Genomic DNA, 19,376 nt, shown 5'->3' on the forward strand with positions numbered 1-19,376 from the left:
AGGGTATAATAGTTAAATCATCATTATTTTTATTATTTTAAAAATTGAGGGGTTATAGTGAAAAAATTGGAGGCTATATTTTTGCCTATTAACACTATTTAAAATTACCCATTGCAATATATTCGGCATTGCTTTTGGATCGATTCAAGTAATTACCTTGTCTCACCTCACGGATCGATCAAGGCAAGTTTATTTACGAAAAATAACTACACATGTGCTCGTACATGATTTTAATCGACTTGGTGGCCTCTAATTTGGAGTGAATTGCAAAATTATAGATTGTAGGAGAATGAGAATTAACACATTTAATTTCTTTCATTCATGCAGTGCATATAATGGTTGCAAACTCAAACAGTGAGAGAAGCAGAGGCAATAGATTATTAGACTTAACATGGCCAACCAGCCTGATTGAAAGCTTTCAAGTGAAATTCCCCATTTGAACAGAATTTCACAAGAAAAACAAGTAGCTAAACATTGGAACAAAACAAACGAAAATCAAATGAGTAGAGGATCCACGTACAGAGCAACAATGTATGATGTCAACTGCGTTTCCGGATTGGTAAAGCCATCCACTTTGTTCTTGTAAAGCACCTCTGATGTCCTACCAAACCTTACAACTTTCTCCACTACTTTTTTGGCCACACAATTTACCTTTACCAATTCTGTGTTCACATCCTTCCATCCATTCTCAATCAATTCCACAAATTTGGAAAGTGCCTCTTTCTTTGATGTGTTTTTATCTTTCATGTAGCAATCCACCACTGTCAGTAATTCTCCCTTCTTGTTCTCGCGCTTCACATGCAAACATATATATAGTATTATTATTTGGTGAGAAAAGTTGAATGATGTGATGATTTATCCTTGATATATATGTAATCATATATATAAATCAATGTAAATTAAGAAGTACAGTATAATATTTTTAGTATATATTCAAAATTAAAAGGATGATTGTCAGTTTAACCTAACTTACCAATTCGACCAGACTCTTAAAATGTAGAAAACAAATCCCTAATCTTGCATATTTTTGCATTAAAAAAATTGGCAACACGAACTTTCCAACTTTCATCTTTTGAGCCGTTAATTCGAAAACACAAACGCCAAAATTTGATGTGGTCCCAATCTACTTTATCATATATACATATATATAAAGTTCATAATTGTTGAATAGTGCTTACTTCATGGCTGGCCAAGTCCTGCAATTGCCTTCCTAACTTAGCAGTGGAAGTTACGATTTTGGGTGCACTGAGCAGCCATTGAATTGCTTCTTCATTAAAATATTTCGAGGTGGGGACAAGAGCTGTGGATATCACATAAATACCACTTGTAATCACTGAATTCTTCATATATTCTTCATAACAAGGCATTTCCCTTTCCATAACCCATTTCAGCTCTTGGTTGTAAGCTATACCAAGTTGTTTCGCCTGCCCACATACAACAAAATTAAAAAGAAAAAGAAAAATGAAAATGTAAAATTAAAACATGTGCTCATACACAAGGTACATTTTCTAAAAAGCTAGTTAATTATGAACATATTTGATTAGTAATTAGAGCATACATGCATGTACTTCAAACTACATGTTAACAACACTATAATTAAATTTAATTAAAGGTCTAAATGTCGCCATTATCCTTTCAATCACTAATATAAGTTGTTGGGGTTTTGTTTAGCTTTGTAACAAGAATGCACAATTTTTTTTATTCATATGAGATTTCCTAGTAGTAAGTTGAAGCTAGCAATTTTTTTTTATTCATATGAGATTTCATATCATGAGTACTTAGTGTTTCATGTATGTGGATGTGGGACTATTTATAATAAGGGGTTTTTGCAAATAAAATCACGAACAATTTTAAATTTGTAATTTTAACGTGACTTTTGAAGTGTGGCGAATTAAATCATAACCTTTTCAATTTTTGCAATTTCGTCTCCTCAATTTTTTTCGGCCATCGTAGTGATGAGTTGGAGCTTATGTGGATTATTTTTTTCCACGTAATTAATTTCTAATTAAGATTAAATTGCTGACTAAGATTAAAACAAAATCAAAACCTAATTCTTTTATTTTACTTCTTTTTCGTCTTTTATAAAAATATATTTGATGTGTATCTTAAGTTAAAGATCATGACAAGATCTTCAATTAGATTTAAAATTCATTAAATATGAATTTGAAATAAATAATTTATTATAATTTAAAATTTTAAAGTGATTATTTTTCTCTCTCCTATCTCTTTTACAATATTCTTTATTTTTTTTCTCTTTCTCCTTATTTTGTTATTATATTATTTCTATTTGTATCTCTTTCTCCTACAAAATTTATATATCTTCTCTTATCTTTTGATTAAAAAAATATAATATTTATTTGTTGAATTATTTTATCAAAGCATACATAAAAATATTTAAATTAAAAATATTAATTAAAAAATATAATGCACAATTATCAACAAATATCGAGACAATATTATAAACGTATTTATTAATTTTAATTTTAATAGAAAATAATTAGTTTGCCACGTTGGCGCAACAAATTTAAAAATAAATTTTATTATACATAAATAAAACTGAAAAATAACCGTAAAATAATAAATGTCACGAAAATATTTTTGCCACACATTTTAAATGTCAATAATTAATGAAATTTTTTTGTGTGAATTACCTACACATTTTGAAATTATGTGTGGCTAAACTACCACACATTATTATGTGTGGATAATTATGTATGGGTAAAAATTCAATTTCTTGTAGTGCGGAATTCACACGTGAAGTGGAGTTAATTTTCAGAACATATTTACTATTCCATTGAGCTAATCAACAAACACACATAGCCCAAAAGCCATTAAATCGGGTTATAGATATGATTGGAGATACAATTTGGAGGGTTTGTGTGTATTTCTTCCACTTGTTTGAGTTCAGAGAAAGAGTAATTTAATTTTGGGGAAATGGGATTGATAAGGCTTGGGGGAGTTGGTTTCGTAGTTTTAATTAGTGAGTTAATTGTGTGGGTTAATTGCATAGATTAAATAAAATTGTGGATTTATTAATGGCATAAGTTGTAAATAAATTGAAAAGTAAAGGGTATGAATGTACAAATTAAAAGGTAAACATGACACTTTTTCGTGGACAAAAAAAAAGTGTAAGTAGGGCACTTTTTCGTGGACAGAGGGAGTAATCAATAACAAAAAACTTTCGGTAAATTTAATTATTATTATACAATACTCATTGAACTTAATATTATACTCCTACTCATTAAGTTGATAAAATTATTACTATACACTATTTTAAATCAAATACTAATATTTAAATAATATATTTTTTGTTATTAATTAATTTGATTCATAAATAATAATATTTTTACATAATTTCAAATTTTAAAAATAAATAAATATATCGTGGCCGTGCATCGCACGGGAGGGCATACTAGTTTAAGGAAAATGGGGGATACTGAAATAAGTTCGACAAAAAAGAAGAAAAATAAAAGAATTAGGTTTTGATTTTATTTTAATCTTAGTCAGTAATTTAATCTTAGTCAGAAATTAATTACGTGGAAAAAAATAATCCACATAAACTCTAACTCATCACTCCGGTGGCCGGAAAAAATTGAGGGGACGAAATTGTAAAAATTGAAAAGATTATGATTTAATTCGCCACACTTCAAAAGTCGCGTTAAAATTGCAAATTCAAAATTGTTCGTGATTTTATTTGCAAAAACCCCTTATAATAACATATGATTTAGAAACCACATGAGTTGAAATAAGAGAAAAGTGGTATAGGCAAAAAACTGTGTGCATGCGAATATACTGTGCATCCACTCCAAGTAGGGCTGGTAAACCGGTCGATTCGGTTTTAACCGAACTGATTTACCGGTTAACCGGAATCGGTTAAGGGCCATTTCCCTAACCGATAACCGAACCGATTATTGGACCGGTTAACCGATTAATCCACGATTTCTCAATTTGTCCGAATTTAACCAGTTAATTCGGTTAATCGGTTAACCAGTTAACCGAATTAACCGATTTTTATTTAAAAAAAAAATCAAATTTGTAGAATGTGTTCAATAGGATTTGAACTCTTAACCTTTGAAAGAAAGAATAAGGTCTTATCCACTGCACCAACTCATAACTTATGAAAATTTAGAACAAATGTTTTTTTATAGATACTTGAAATATTAATGTATTATTTAAATTAAAATATTAAAATATAAATTAATTAATTTAATATAAAATAAACCGGTTAATCGGTTTAACCGGTTAACTGACCGGTTAAACCGATTAACCGATTAGTGATGAACACACTAACCGATAACCGAACCGAACCGGTTATCGGTTAACCGAAAACCGATTTTTTCGATTCGGTTACGGTTAAAACCGATTAACCGGAACCGTTTTACCACCCCTAACTCCAAGTAGGATCTATTAATTCTTAATGAGAACTTATTAAATAATTCAATATAATTGAATTTATTAGGGCGGATGCATCATGCATACGAATGTATCAGTGTGTCACATACAAGAGAGAAGGAAATTTAAAAGAAAAATAGTAGATAAAAGTGGGACATACCGTTTCTTTGAAACAAGGAACCGCAAATAATTTATCTTGTTTTGCTGCTTCATGTTGGTATTCCTGGAAGATGGTCATAATAAATCTATATGCAATTTGCATGTATTCAGGGAGCACATCTATCTCCTCCATATCCCACCTGAAACAAAAGTATCATTTAATTTGTGGTATATTTAGTTACAATTTCTATAAAAATAATCTTTTATTATAGGGTTGAGTATCAAATACGCCCTTAATATAGAGGCCCTTATCACGTCTAGCACCCTATGATCGAGGTCAGTTCAATCGAGGTCAGTTCAACTAAACCTCTGAAGTCTTTAATTTCGTGCAATTAAAAACTCTGCCCTAACAGTCGTTTAACACCGTTAACTATTTTAAGTTTTTTTATTTCATTGGTGGTGGGACCCACGCCTTCTTCTTCGCCAAGCTCGCTGGAAACACGCCAGTTCACCACAAACATGCTAGTTCGGCCATGGTCGCTGCAGTCGCACACAACAGATCATCCGCACTGAACACCATCGACCCATCAAAGTGGACAAGCTTCCCTCCCATCTCTCCGCCGCTCGCTTCCACCTCACCGGCACTCGGTGGGACGCCCTTCTCCGCCTCGTCGGCGCCTCTAGCAGCCTCCCCCCCGCCCTCCTTAGCCATTTTCCTTTTCCTTATCAAGCAGCAGAGCAAACCACAGCAAGTAATTCGCAGGTTTATGAGCAACGCCCCTGCCACGATCAAAATAATATCTTTAGTACTCAGTTTACGACGCCGTTTCGACGGAGCCACCGCCACGGAGCACACGGTGTCGAAGCATCATATCCACAGAGCTCAAGATTGCCCACAGACGTGCTGGAGTCGAACTTGTGCGCGAGATTTGGGGGAACTGCGCCGGATAGATTGTTGTACGAGACATTGAACGAATGGAGATTTAATATTGACCTAACGAATTGGGGCTTTCTCCATTGAAGGCATTGTGAGAGAGACTGACCTCCCTCAACCAAGATACATTCCCAATTTCAATAGGGATTTCTCCGTTCAACCGATTGTAATTCAAGGTAAGAATTGACAAGCTCTTCAAACCAAATAGAGTGTTAGGCAAGCTCCCAGTGAGTAAATTGTGATCAAGCGTCAAAGATTGAAGCTATACACATGGCTCCAAGAATCGGAAAATACATTAGTAGTTAAAATTAATTTTCTGGCGTGTTTGTGGTGAACTACCGTGTTTCCGGCGAGCTTGGAGAAGAATAAGGCGTGGGTCCCACCACCAACAAAATAAATAAAAAAAATTAAATAGTTAACGGTGTTAAATGGCCGTTAAGTTGCAGGGGCTAATTGCACGAAATTAAGGATTTCGTAGGTTTAGTTGAACTGATCGACCTCAACCATATATAGGGTGTTAGAAGTGATAAAGACCTCAATGTTAAAGGCGTATTTGATATTTAACCCTTCGTTATATAATAAACATTATCTTTGTAATATTTGAAATTTGTGTGCACATGATCGTGGACGAAGCTACAATCTACATAACGAAAAAGTAAAAATAAATAAATTATGTATGAGCATACCTGTCCAAAATATGAGTAAAAAGTTGAGCTTCTTCAAGTGTAGCATAATTGTCATACATATCATCCATAACTGTAACCATTAGTACACTTTTGGCAACATCTCGTCGAACATAAGCGTATTGAGGCTCAAAACCATATGTTGTTCCCAAAAGATAGCACTCTACTACTCGATCTCTTACAAATGGCAATTTCGACTTAAGCTCGAATTTGTTCCACCACCTTCAAAGATCAAGACGAATGAGAGAATTAAAGGGATTGATGAGTTGCAAAAATGTAACACTGAGCCTGATAACTCTCATGTTGATCACGATCATAATTTCATTTAAAAAAACATCACAATATTAAAAGAGAATATGCACTCATATAGTCATATTGAGCAATGAATTAACTCAATTTTTGATCATCCATATGAGAAACATAAATTATGGCAATTTTTACAGTTTCGGTTCACAATTGACACTAATTGTGTCAAGTGTACTTAATGAATGACATAATTGGCACTATTAGTGTCATTTGTACCAACTGCCAGCGGCCATGGGAAAGTCAGCGGTTGCGCCTCTCTCTGCATTCGCGTCCTTTCTCTTGGTACAGTACAATTAGGGATGGTAACGGGTTGGATCTGGATCGGATCTCATCAATACCAGATTCAGATCCGTTTTAATGTATAGGATCCAAATTTGCCCCAGATCCGCGGGTCCACTGGTCCAGATCCATGGATTCACTGTTTTTAAATTAAATTAAAAAAAAAATCACAAAAACAACAACATATAGTTTCCATCATAAAAAAATATTGCACAAAATATACTCATGCAATACAAAGTCTCAACATAGAAAAATAAGTCACTAAAAATTCAAAATAAACAAATCTCAATGCTCAAGTCAATGATAACAAGTCTTCCAAATTACATTTCCTAAGAAAAAAAAGTCTCCATAGTGTATTGTTTTTAATTTTTAATATATTTAATATTATTAATAAAATAAATATAAAAAATATAAAAATATATATATATATATATATATATATATATATTAAATAAAACGATCCACGGGTCAGATCCGGATCTAAAATTTCAAGATCTAGATCTAAATCCGTTTTAAAAATTGAGATCCAGATCCGTCGGGTTCAAAAAATTGAGATCCAGACCCTGAAAAATGGATCTGGATCCACGGATTTGGGCCGGGTCCAAGATCCACTGCCATCCCTAGGTACAATTGACATTCATTGTGCCAAGTGTACCTAATGAATGATACAATTGACACTAACAGTGTCATTTGTACCATCATAACCCGCGAGCCCAACCTGCGCACGTAACCCTAACTCAGTCCGCCTAATTAAGGACAAAATAGTCCTAAAACCTAAAAACTGACCAAATTTTGTGTTTTTAGATGAGTGATCAAATATTGAGTTTCATTGCTCAATATGAATATCTCATAATTTGACTCATATTAAAATTAGATATGAATTCTCTTTACTAAATTCATTTTTTAAGATTCTTTAATATACATACTGAGTAAGCAGTATGTAGACGAGACTTACTTTAAACTAAACTGATCATATACAAGGTCATGTGTTTATATGGATGTTTAATTGTGAATAAATCCAAATCTTGACACGTTTTGACCATTAATTTAGACTATTTTACACAAAACTCTCCAAAAATAATTGAATAACAATTTCTTTTAAATCTTAATTACCTTGAAAGTTCGGAGAGTTCTTTCTTATACATATTCTGCAAGAAGTTGAAGTTGAATTTAGCTAGTTTCACAAGCAGCTGATCATCATCCGTTGATTCATAAATAGAAATGTAAAAACGGACGGTCAAGATGGGAACACCCCTATGAATGGAGAGTTGAAGAGCTTGCTGCACTTTCTCTTTAGTGGGAGACTTTAATTCTGGTACCATACGATTCAAGTGCTCAACTGTAAATTCCATTGCTTCATCTAAAATATTTTCGCCATGAATCCTCACCTGAGCTGCTTCATAAAAGCTTAACAACCCCTCAACATCGTTACAAAGGCTTTCTTTCAATTTCTTGTCTTCTTCAACAAATTTCTCAAAAACATCTGTTTCAATAACATCATATAAAATTTGTCAACAATATTACTGACAATGGAAGTGAGGTAGGGTGAGAAATGACATACTGCAAGATACATGATATTGATGTTGTCTGAGCAAACTGTTAGAACCGGGTACACGATCAAGATATTACAAAATAATATTTTGAGAAATTACAACTCAAAATAATTGAAATATTACAAAGTAAATAATTTGAGAAATTACAACTCAAATAATTTGATACAACTGAAATATACTGTATAAATAAATTATACGTATAAACAAAATCGAGTCGAGATGAATCTCTTCCCGCAAGAAGATTATCGCCCCGGTAGTGCTCTTCGGTTTGGCGTATCTTCCCCAAAGGTAAAACGACTACGTCTCGGCGGATGTAGCACCACAATCCGGCGAGCTCCGGCGAACTGAATAAGGATCGAAAACTGAGCTAGAGGTGGAATGCAGAATGCAGACTATTTTGTGAGTTGTGAGTTGTGAGTTTTCAGAGTGAATTCTAAAGCTCACCACACACCCATATTTATAGGTGTTAAACCGAGTGTGAACGGATCGGCAGTCAACTCCGGCGGCTGCGGTAGGTGGCCGCAATCGTTGAACGCAGAAGTTGAAACTGATTTTTCCTCTTCAACATCCAAACTTTGACATACAATATCTCACTCACCGGAAATCGGTTTTGAGACTTCAAGTATATCACGTTGATCTACTCGAGATGTAGATTAACATCCAATTATTATTTTAATTAAATAATAAATATTTAATTAAATAATAATTTTCAGATTTGGCATAAAACCATATTTCCAACAATCCCCCACATGAGTGAGAAATCAGTATGCGTATGTATGCAGACATTTAGCTCAGTCTTCTTAAGAAACAACATTGCTTTTGGAAAGGTAGCTTGTGGCTTTGAACCTGCCATAGTCAATATTATCGAGTATACCGGCGGCCTAGTGGATATGGTTCCTTGAACTAGTCCTCCTCGGTGTATACTGAGTCAACAATATTGACACAATATTGTTTCAATCCTTATTCGTTCTCACGTTTGTGTCCATTACAGGCCTTGGAACACCCCTTTGGATTCATAAGTGTTTCAATCGAAGCGGCCCCACTTTACACTTACATAGGTGACTCTTAACTCAAGTATCCTGCTATACTTGTCCTCTTCGAGGAGTTCTAGAGTCATTAAAAGTCAAAGACTTAACCTCACCACGTGCAGGTTTCCGAACACTCACTGTTCTACAAGGAATAGGCAATTCGAGTGTTCAACACACGGATTTTCATAGCTTAGTTGTCCCATTGAACCAAGTTCTTGGGATCCTCCAGTCATCATGGTTGGGTTTCCACTATGATTATCCTTAATTTGTGGATTTCAAACCCATTCCCCCTAACAGTTTATACATTTGATCTCGATGGATACCTTTTGTCAAATGATCCGCTATGTTATCAATTGATCTTATATAATCAATTGTGATAACTCCACTAGTGATCATATGTCTCACGGTATTATGACGTCGACGAATATGTCTCGACTTACCGTTATACAAATGGTTTTGTGCTCGTCCGATAGCAGCTTGACTATCACAATGAATTATTACGGACGACACAGGTTTCGACCAACATGGAATATCCTCGAGGAAATTTTTAAGCCACTCGGCTTCTTCACCAGCTTTATCCAAAGCTATGAATTCTGATTCCATGGTCGATCTTGCAATACATGTTTGCTTCTTGGATTTCCAAGACACAGCACCACCCCCCACAGTGAATACATAACCGCTCGTTGAAAACGAGTCTTTGGCATCAGATATCCAATTTGCATCACAGTACCCTTCAAGTACAGAGGGTTCCCTAGTATAATGAATCGCATAGTTTTGAGTATATTTCAAATATCTCAAAACCCTTTCAAGAGCTTTCCAATGTTCATTACTAGGGTTAGCTGTAAAGCTGCCCAACTTGCTGACCGAGCATGCTATATCGGGACGAGTGCAATTTGTTAGATACAACAAGCTCCCAATAATCTTCGCATATTCTATCGCGTCAACAGGTTCTCCCTTGTGTACACTCAAATGCACACTAGGTTCCCATGGTGTCTTAGCTATTGGCTTGTCAAAAGCGTTGAATTTCTTTAACACTTTCTCAACGTAGTGAGATTGTGTTATAGTAATACCTTCAGGTCTTCTTAGAATTTTAATTCCAAGGATAACATCAGCTAAGCCCATATCTTTCATGCTAAAATTTTTACTTAGCATGCCTTTGGTTTCTTGAATCACTCGGGAATTACTTCCCATGATGAGCATGTCATCTACATAAAGACAAACAATAACATATCCGTTATTAGAATTCTTAATGTAGACACATTTATCGCACTCATTGATTCTGAATCCATTTGACAACATTACACTGTCAAATTTTAAATGCCATTGAAGCGGTGCTTGCTTCAACCCATATAAAGACCTTTGAAGTTTGCATACTTTGTGCTCTTGCCCAGGTACTACAAACCCTTCAGGTTGCTTCATATATATTTCATCTTCCAACTCGCCATACAAGAATGCAGTTTTCACATCCATTTGGTGAATCTCGAGATTGTGCAAGGCAGCAATAGCGAGAAGCATCCGAATAGATGTTAGTCTGGTCACAGGTGAATAGGTATCGAAGAAATCGTACCCTTCTTTCTGCCTGAAACCTTGAACGACAAGTCGGGCTTTGTACTTATCTATAGTACCATCAGATTTGTACTTCTTCTTTAGGATCCATTTGCATCCTAAAGCTTTACTTCCAGGTGGTAGATCCACTAACACCCAAGTATGATTCTGCATAATGGAATCAATCTCAATATCGATGGCTTCTTTCCAGAGAGCTGCATCTGAGCCAGACATAGCTTCTTTAATCGTCACCGGTTCGCCATCTAGCATCAAGACAACATAATCCGGTCCATAGACATTAGCTTTTCTAACTCGTTCCCCACGTCTCGGTTCTACATCCATAGGTTTAGACCTTGGTCTTTTCCTATTAGGTGGTACATGATTAGAACCCGTGGCATCATCTACTTGAGTAGAATTACTAGCTACTTCCATAGGTTTAGAACCTGTAGCATCACCATCAACTCCATCATTAGAGTTCGATGTACCTTTATCCTTGTTAGGATAGATATTTTCAAAGAATATAGCATTCCTTGATTCTATCGTTGTCCCAACATGTATATCAGGTATCTCCGATCTGTGCACTATAAAACGATAGGCACTGCTATTAAGTGCATGACCAATGAAGATACAATCCACCGTTTTAGGTCCTATTGTAACTTGCTTTGGTAAAGGCACTTCTACCTTGGCTAAACACCCCCACACTTTGAGGTATTTATACGAAGGTTTCCTTCCTTTCCATAGCTCATAGGGAGTTACATCTTTCCCTTTGAGTGGAATCTTGTTCAAGATATAGTTGGCCGTTAAGACAGCTTCCCCCCACATGTTCTGGGGTAATCCTGAACTAATCAACAAGGCATTCATCATCTCCTTAAGAGTTCGATTCTTGCGTTCAGCAACGCCGTTAGATTGTGGTGAATAAGGAGCCGTCGTTTGATGTATTATACCACTTTCGTTGCATAATTCAGCAAATGGAGCTACGTATTCTCCACCTCTATCACTTCGAACCATCTTAATTCGACATCCAAGTTGATTCTCGGCTTCATTTTTGAAGTTTCTAAAAGCTTCAATAGCCTCATCTTTACTTTTCAATAAGTAAAGGTAACAATACTTTGTGAAATCGTCTATAAAGGTGATAAAGTACTTCTTGCCACCTCTAGTTTGCACGAACTTTAAATCACAAACATCGGTGTGAATAAGTTCCAAAGGTTGAGTGCTCCTTTTTACCGATTTAAACGGTAACTTAGCCATCTTGGCTTCAACACAAACTTCACATTTTTCTTGTGAGTTGTATTCATCAACTTTTAGTAAATTCATTTTTACTAATCTCTTTATAGCATTTAGATTAACATGTCCAAGTCTACAATGCCATAAATCAGAACACTCAATCAAGTAAGCAGAAGAAGTTGATGCATCTTTATTGATTTTAGCCTTGGCAGGCTTACAAGCTCTTACACCAAGTTTGAAAAGTCCTTCGGAGGCATAGCCTTTCCCTAGGAACTTTCCCCACTTGCGTATTACAACATAGTCAGATTTGAAAAACAATTCAAAATCCTTATTCGTAAGCCTAAAGCCCGAAATTAAATTCTTTCGGACAGTTGGAACGTGTAATACGTCTTTCAATGTGATCTCCACGCCCGACATGAGTTGAAGAATCACATCTCCCATGCCAAGGACTTGGGATGTCCGTTCGCTAGCCTCCATTATCGTTTTGTTTTCCACTTCTTTGTAGTTGTGGAACAACTCACGATTTATGCATATATGGACGGTAGCGCCGGTATCCACGAACCAAGCGTTCGGGTTGTCCACATGATTCACCTCGGAGATCATGGCAGCAAAGTCATCGTGGTTCCAATCGTCGAAGTCCTTCTCGACGTTGTTTACGTTGCTCTTTGCCTTCTTCCGCTTTGGCTTGCGGCAATCCTTAGCCATGTGACCTTGTTTGTCACAATTATAACACACACCATCAAACTTTGATGGTTGATGTCCGCCTTGCTTCCCTTTACCCTTATTATTAGGGTTAGGGCGACCATGTTTGTTGTAGGGACCGCCTTTCTCGGCGAGATTGGCCTTTGCCTCCATCGGAGCTTTTCCCTTTTGATCACGACTTCTCACGTGATCCTCCATTTGAAGCTTGGATAACAATATCGGCACGGACATCTCCGAGCGCTCATGCTTCAAAAGGTTTTGAAATTTCCTCCAACTAGGAGGTAATTTCTCTATGATGATTGCAACGAGCAATGCATCCGCCAAGGGCATCCCTTCGGCTTGAACCTCATGTGAAAGATTTTGGAACTCTTCCACTTGGTCCATCAATGGTCGGGAGTCAACCATTTTATATTCCAACCATTTGGCAACGACATACTTGGTAGTATTCGCCTTGTCCACTTGATACTTTAGATCAAGGGCCTCCCACAATTGTTTCGCGGTTTCATGAACCTTGAAAACACGATAGAGCCGTTCGTCCAGAGACATGAGAACGGTGTTACGGCACAAGTAGTCGCCGCGGCACCAGTTCAAATATCCGGCACGAATTTCTTGGCTTGTCTCCCCTTCCCCTTCACTCGGGGTTGGAGGTTTATCCTCCATTAAGAATCCGGCAAACCCCACGGTTGTGAGGTAGAATAGCATCTTCTCTTGCCAATATTTGAAGTTCTTGCCTGAGAACGTTGATGGTTTCTCGGCAAGACCAATAGTTCTAGATGTTGACGATGAAGCCCCCGTTGATGCAAACGAGGAAAATATTGACGACGTGGTTGAACCGATGGTTGCAGAGGTGGTGGAGCCATCCATATTGACGTCGGTGTGAGCCATTTCTCGAACGTGTATCAACGGCAGAGAATTAATCTTCTTGCGATTGTTAGAACCGGGTACACGATCAAGATATTACAAAATAATATTTTGAGAAATTACAACTCAAAATAATTGAAATATTACAAAGTAAATAATTTGAGAAATTACAACTCAAATAATTTGATACAACTGAAATATACTGTATAAATAAATTATACGTATAAACAAAATCGAGTCGAGATGAATCTCTTCCCGCAAGAAGATTATCGCCCCGGTAGTGCTCTTCGGTTTGGCGTATCTTCCCCAAAGGTAAAACGACTACGTCTCGGCGGATGTAGCACCACAATCCGGCGAGCTCCGGCGAACTGAATAAGGATCGAAAACTGAGCTAGAGGTGGAATGCAGAATGCAGACTATTTTGTGAGTTGTGAGTTGTGAGTTTTCAGAGTGAATTCTAAAGCTCACCACACACCCATATTTATAGGTGTTAAACCGAGTGTGAACGGATCGGCAGTCAACTCCGGCGGCTGCGGTAGGTGGCCGCAATCGTTGAACGCAGAAGTTGAAACAGTCAATTCCGGCGGCTGCGGTAGGTGGCCGCAATCGTTGAACGCAGAAGTTGAAACTGATTTTTCCTCTTCAACATCCAAACTTTGACATACAATATCTCACTCACCGGAAATCGGTTTTGAGACTTCAAGTATATCACGTTGATCTACTCGAGATGTAGATTAACATCCAATTATTATTTTAATTAAATAATAAATATTTAATTAAATAATAATTTTCAGATTTGGCATAAAACCATATTTCCAACACAAACGAAATCCAAGTGCAGTAGTCAACAAATCGTAGTCTTCATTATTCCCAGAATTATGAATCTGTTGGAGCTTCTCTTCAATTTCGGTTTCAAAATGATAAGCCAATCCCAAACGCTCAAGTTTATCGACTAATACAATCAGTTTAGAAGAAGTTGCAGCCATTAGCATATTTTGTTACATCTTTCTTCAGTGCTTCAATATTTTCACCATACTTATTCTGCAACTGCGCATGCAGAAAATATTAATTTTGTTTTACAATAATAAATACACGATAAATAAATATTTTCGTGGATCAAAAATCTAGATATTGCAAGGTAAGTGAGTTACTATAATATAGCAAGATACAGATTGATCAGTTTGAATTAGCATATATATCAATGTTTTATAGAAAATATCCATATAAATATAGGCAAATTAACCTGGTCATCGAAAGAAAATGTATTGAAAACATCAGCCCACAAGCTAGGGGTGAAAGCGGTGGTGAGTGGACGAAAGTTGGCAGAAACCATTTCCATCGCTCAAAACAATAAAACAATAAACTTAGTTCTATTTATGTGATTAACTTTTTATGCTTGATTAAGTTGTGAATTGTGGCAAGAAAGCTTTCAACAATTTATAGACTTGGTGTGACAGTTGGGCATTAAATATGTTGGACCACAATAATATACTATCGAGTAAGTCTTTAAAAGTGATCATATTTCACTACTTAATTAAATAATATAGCTTAATTATTTCACTACGTACCTAATTTTTTATTTTTTTGACAAAACACTACGTAATTAACCTAATTAAATACTCCGTCCGCCAAAAGTAGACAATTTTTACTATATTAGGCGTCCGCAAAGAGTATACCACTTTCCTTTTATGGAAATGGTCTCACCACCCACTTTAATATTTTATCCTTACAAACACTCTTTATTTACAATAAAACCCACCTCAAATTCAATCTCAACCACACATTCCATAAAGTGGTGGGACCCTTTCTCCACTACATTAAAATCATCACCAATTTTATTAAATCTCGTGCCCAACCAAAGTAGTCTACTTTAGGCGGACGGAGTGAGTGAGTAATAAAGATTGAGCAAGTCCCTAAAAGTCAAGAGAGGATAGATTTCACTACTTAATTAAATAATATTTCTCTGTCTTTAATTATGGATCAGAATCTTTCAAATGTAAATCCTCAAATCAGATCAGAAGTTGCCAAAACCCTACTTTTTGTGTTGAATGGATTGTACAATACTCAAACATTAAGTACATGTAGCTCTATTCTCATTCCTTGATTTTATTTATTCAATAATTAAGTTTTTTCATACTTTTTAATTTTAAATGAATTTTTTATTGTAAGAACTAAGATGGATACAAAGATATTTTAAACGTTCAATGTTAAACATGAAAAATATGTATATAGTTAAATACAAAATTCATATTTTCGAACAAAAATAATACATAAAATAAATTTTTAAAAAATCAATTCTTTGAAATTGTTCTCTTCTTATTTTAACAGAATTTTATCATGTAATCAGAGTATATTTTTACGCTTGATATTAAACATAAAAGTTGTATACGGTAAATATAAAAATGTACTCCATATTATTAAACTGAAAAATTGCACAAAGTTCAAAAGTTTTACAACTTTTTAGAAATGATCTCATTCTATTAATGGATTTCATTATACAGTCAGAATATATTTATATTTTTTAATTATAATATAAAACACAACAAATGCATATGATTAAATAAAAAATACATGAAGAAAATACACAAGATATATACTTTTGCGATAGTAATCTGTCAGATTTTTTATATATTGAAAGAGAAGACAAACAGAAGCCTTATCATATACATTTGAATCGTCCATATTTCCACTATCAATTATCAAAATTGAATGTGTTATCCAAAATTTGAGTACCATCAGATTTCGCCGTTAAGTGATTTTTGTACTAGTCGTATAAAATAGTAAAAATCAATAGTTGTCCTCTAATATAATTTAATAAATTATAGTCAAAATTAAGACATTAGCTCCATCAGTGTTGTCCATACTGGGATCTGTCAGGTCAAGAACTGGTACGATTGGTGCAAATGGAACCATTGGCCCCATTCGCGCCAACCGACCCGAGATTTGTCAATGTACTACGAGGAACAGGTTGTACGAACAAACTAATTCGTTCCATTTGTGCCAATATAAATGCACAGATGGTGGAAATTTAAAGACAACAATCTCTAGTCTTCCTCATTTTCTTACCACTGCCCCCATGACTCTTTTTTCCAATGCAACAAAGTGAAGGAAATAATGAAAAATAAAGACTTAGTTAGATTTTGTGTTAGTTATGAGATTTGTAACATTTTTTTTATTGATTTGATCATATAATTTATAACTATATTGTTTGAAAATTGAATAAAATATTAATTCAAATTTTATTTATTAATTATTCATACATTATATGAAACTTATTTATAATTTTATATTAACTTATTTATTATTCTTATTTCTCATACAATATTGAGTCATGGACTTAGTTTTGTTTTCTATGATGGCGATTGGCGGTTATATCTAGTCAAACGACTTAAAATTAATTATGAGGTTTTGATTTTTGTGATGGAGGCTATTTAGTCAAACAACATTAAATTTAAGGATAAATATCACTTTATGTCTAATAGTTTGGCTGAATTATCGATTATGTTTTAATTTTTCGATAATATCTAATTAGTATCCAAGGTACCAACTTTTTTTAATTGTGTTCCGTAAAATTTTTCCGACGCCCGAGAGTTGACGTAGAACGCTGGAAATTTATTACGTGGAATTATTAAACCACTTAGAATTGCTAGAATTATTAAACTTAAAAAAAAAAAAACCCCTATGTGGCACTAAAACATAATATATACGGCATTGAGGGTTTGAAGAAAAAAATACCCAAATCATAGAAAAAAAATCGACAGTCTTCGGTACTTGCCCTCCAGTAGAAAGAACAAATTGAAGAAGTTAGTGGAAATTCAAACAAAAATCCCAAATCATTTCAATTGATCACTAGATCCCTCAAATCCCTCAACCCTTCTTCCCTTCCCGCCAACGAAGACAAGAAGAAGCAGTGCGGCCACAACTCATCAACGCTCTTCGACTGCGATTGCCCGTCAATAATTCTACAAGTAAGGGCACCTACGTTGCCTGCCTCTCCAAGCTCATCGTCATGCCCTACATTGCCATCGGCAATCTCGTCCGCCACGAGCTCTCTTCCTCTGGCCCCCTCTCCTCTCAAGTTTCTCTCTCTCTCTCTGGGTTTTGTGATTTCCAATTTGGGGATTTTACTGCTGTGTTTTTGAGCATTTGCCAGTGGAGCAGGCTGGTCTTGCAACGAGATGAACGGCGCCCTTCTTCTTCTTTTCCATTCTTTGCTGCCAACGAGATGAACAATGCCTTTCTTCTTCTTCTTCTTCTTCTTCTTCTTCTTCTTCAGTTTTTGTATCAATAATTATTTGATTTTCAATTTCTGAAACTAGGGTTTTGAGATTGGAGAATTGTCTTGACAAGAACGATGACCCTAGCTTAAAAACACGTTGAATTTTTGAATTACGTGTCTTCCTTTTTTTATGTTTTTTATAATTCAACGTAATAAATTTCTGGTGTTCCACGTCAAACCCTCAATGTCGTATTATATTTTAGTGCCATATGTTTTTTTTTTAAGTTTAATAATGCTGGCAATTTCAAGTGGATTAATAATTTCACGTAATAAATTTCCGGTATTCTACGTCAACTCCCGGGCGTCAGAAAATTTTTACGGGACATAATTAAAAAAATGTTGGTAGATTGGGTATCAATTAGATATTATCAGAAAGTTGAGACATAATCGATAATTCGATCAAACGATGGGACATAAAGTAACATTTACCCTAAATTAATATGATGGTGCAGAGAGCCATATCGTTGATGTACCCTTTTTTTAAAATATATTTCCAGTTTTTCAGTTAGGGGTGCAATTTCTTACGGTGGTCGTACTAATACCAGAGATAAGATAATACTAATTTTGGAGATTAAAACCAATTAATTGAGGGATGTGCATCAAAGTCAGACTAATGCTGGTCCCTTATTACTGGAGATAGAGAGATAGTAGTCCCCATGGTGGGATGTGCTTCAAAGTCGGACTAATACTGGCGATAGTAGCTTCGGTGCCTCATTACTGGAAATAGCTGTTCTGTTTCTTCGTTATTACTATCAAATTTGATAATTATACAATTCGTGAATTATGAAATTCGTTTATATACTCGTCCTCATCTCAAATCCAATTAAAAATGATTTTACTATTCGTTCTTATTTCAAATTCATAATATTAATATTCGTTAATTATTCGACTATATTTCAATTTATAAATATCTAAATAATTAAATATAAGTTATTACAATAATTAGTTATTCATCTCAATAAAAACTCAGAATATTTCAAAATAAACATTAATAATTGTAAATAGTAATATTAATTAATAGAAAAAAAAATCACATAAGCATGTATATAATCTTTTATTTAGATTCTACAATTAGTGAAGTCTCCTGAAAAAAATAAATGTGGATTTATGAACATCTATATGTATGTGTTAAGGTAATGAATTAATGCTTAAGGTCAAAGGTCTTGGATTCAAGTCCCCTGTGGTGAGGCTTTTAAATTTCTTTATTTAATACGATTAGTTTATAAAAAAAAATACTAGATAGTACGAATAATAAAAACTATACGATCTAAAAAGAAGAATGGTTGAGTTGGAGTTCTAAGAGTTATATTATTATTTATTAGATATAAAAAATTGTTGATATATATTACCTTCTATATTTGGTCATTTTGTTAATAAATTATTCGCACAATTATTTGTTAACAGCAGCTTGTCGTGCGTAGCAGAGTTGAGAGTAACTCAATTAATTATTAAATTATAAACTAAGATAGATAAGAAGAATGGTTGTTGATA

The 19,376-nt window shown here is 34.8% G+C and overlaps 1 protein-coding gene across 1 annotated transcript; it reads right to left on the minus strand.

Annotated features, from left to right (window-relative positions):
• Positions 1–388: 388 nt before the first annotated feature.
• LOC130986772 (gamma-cadinene synthase-like) lies at positions 389–15,090 on the minus strand. Its single transcript, XM_057910289.1, is given in 9 exon segments — positions 389–792; positions 1,179–1,424; positions 4,553–4,691; positions 6,112–6,330; positions 7,807–8,176; positions 8,255–8,289; positions 14,429–14,604; positions 14,606–14,653; positions 14,850–15,090. Coding segments are annotated over 9 exon segments (1,626 nt in total). The 5' UTR covers positions 14,946–15,090; the 3' UTR covers positions 389–495.
• Between the last annotated feature and the right edge of the window lie 4,286 nt (positions 15,091–19,376).

This window comes from Salvia miltiorrhiza, chromosome 5 (genome assembly GCF_028751815.1).
Source record: "Salvia miltiorrhiza cultivar Shanhuang (shh) chromosome 5, IMPLAD_Smil_shh, whole genome shotgun sequence".
In the NCBI taxonomy this organism is placed as follows: domain Eukaryota; kingdom Viridiplantae; phylum Streptophyta; class Magnoliopsida; order Lamiales; family Lamiaceae; genus Salvia; species Salvia miltiorrhiza.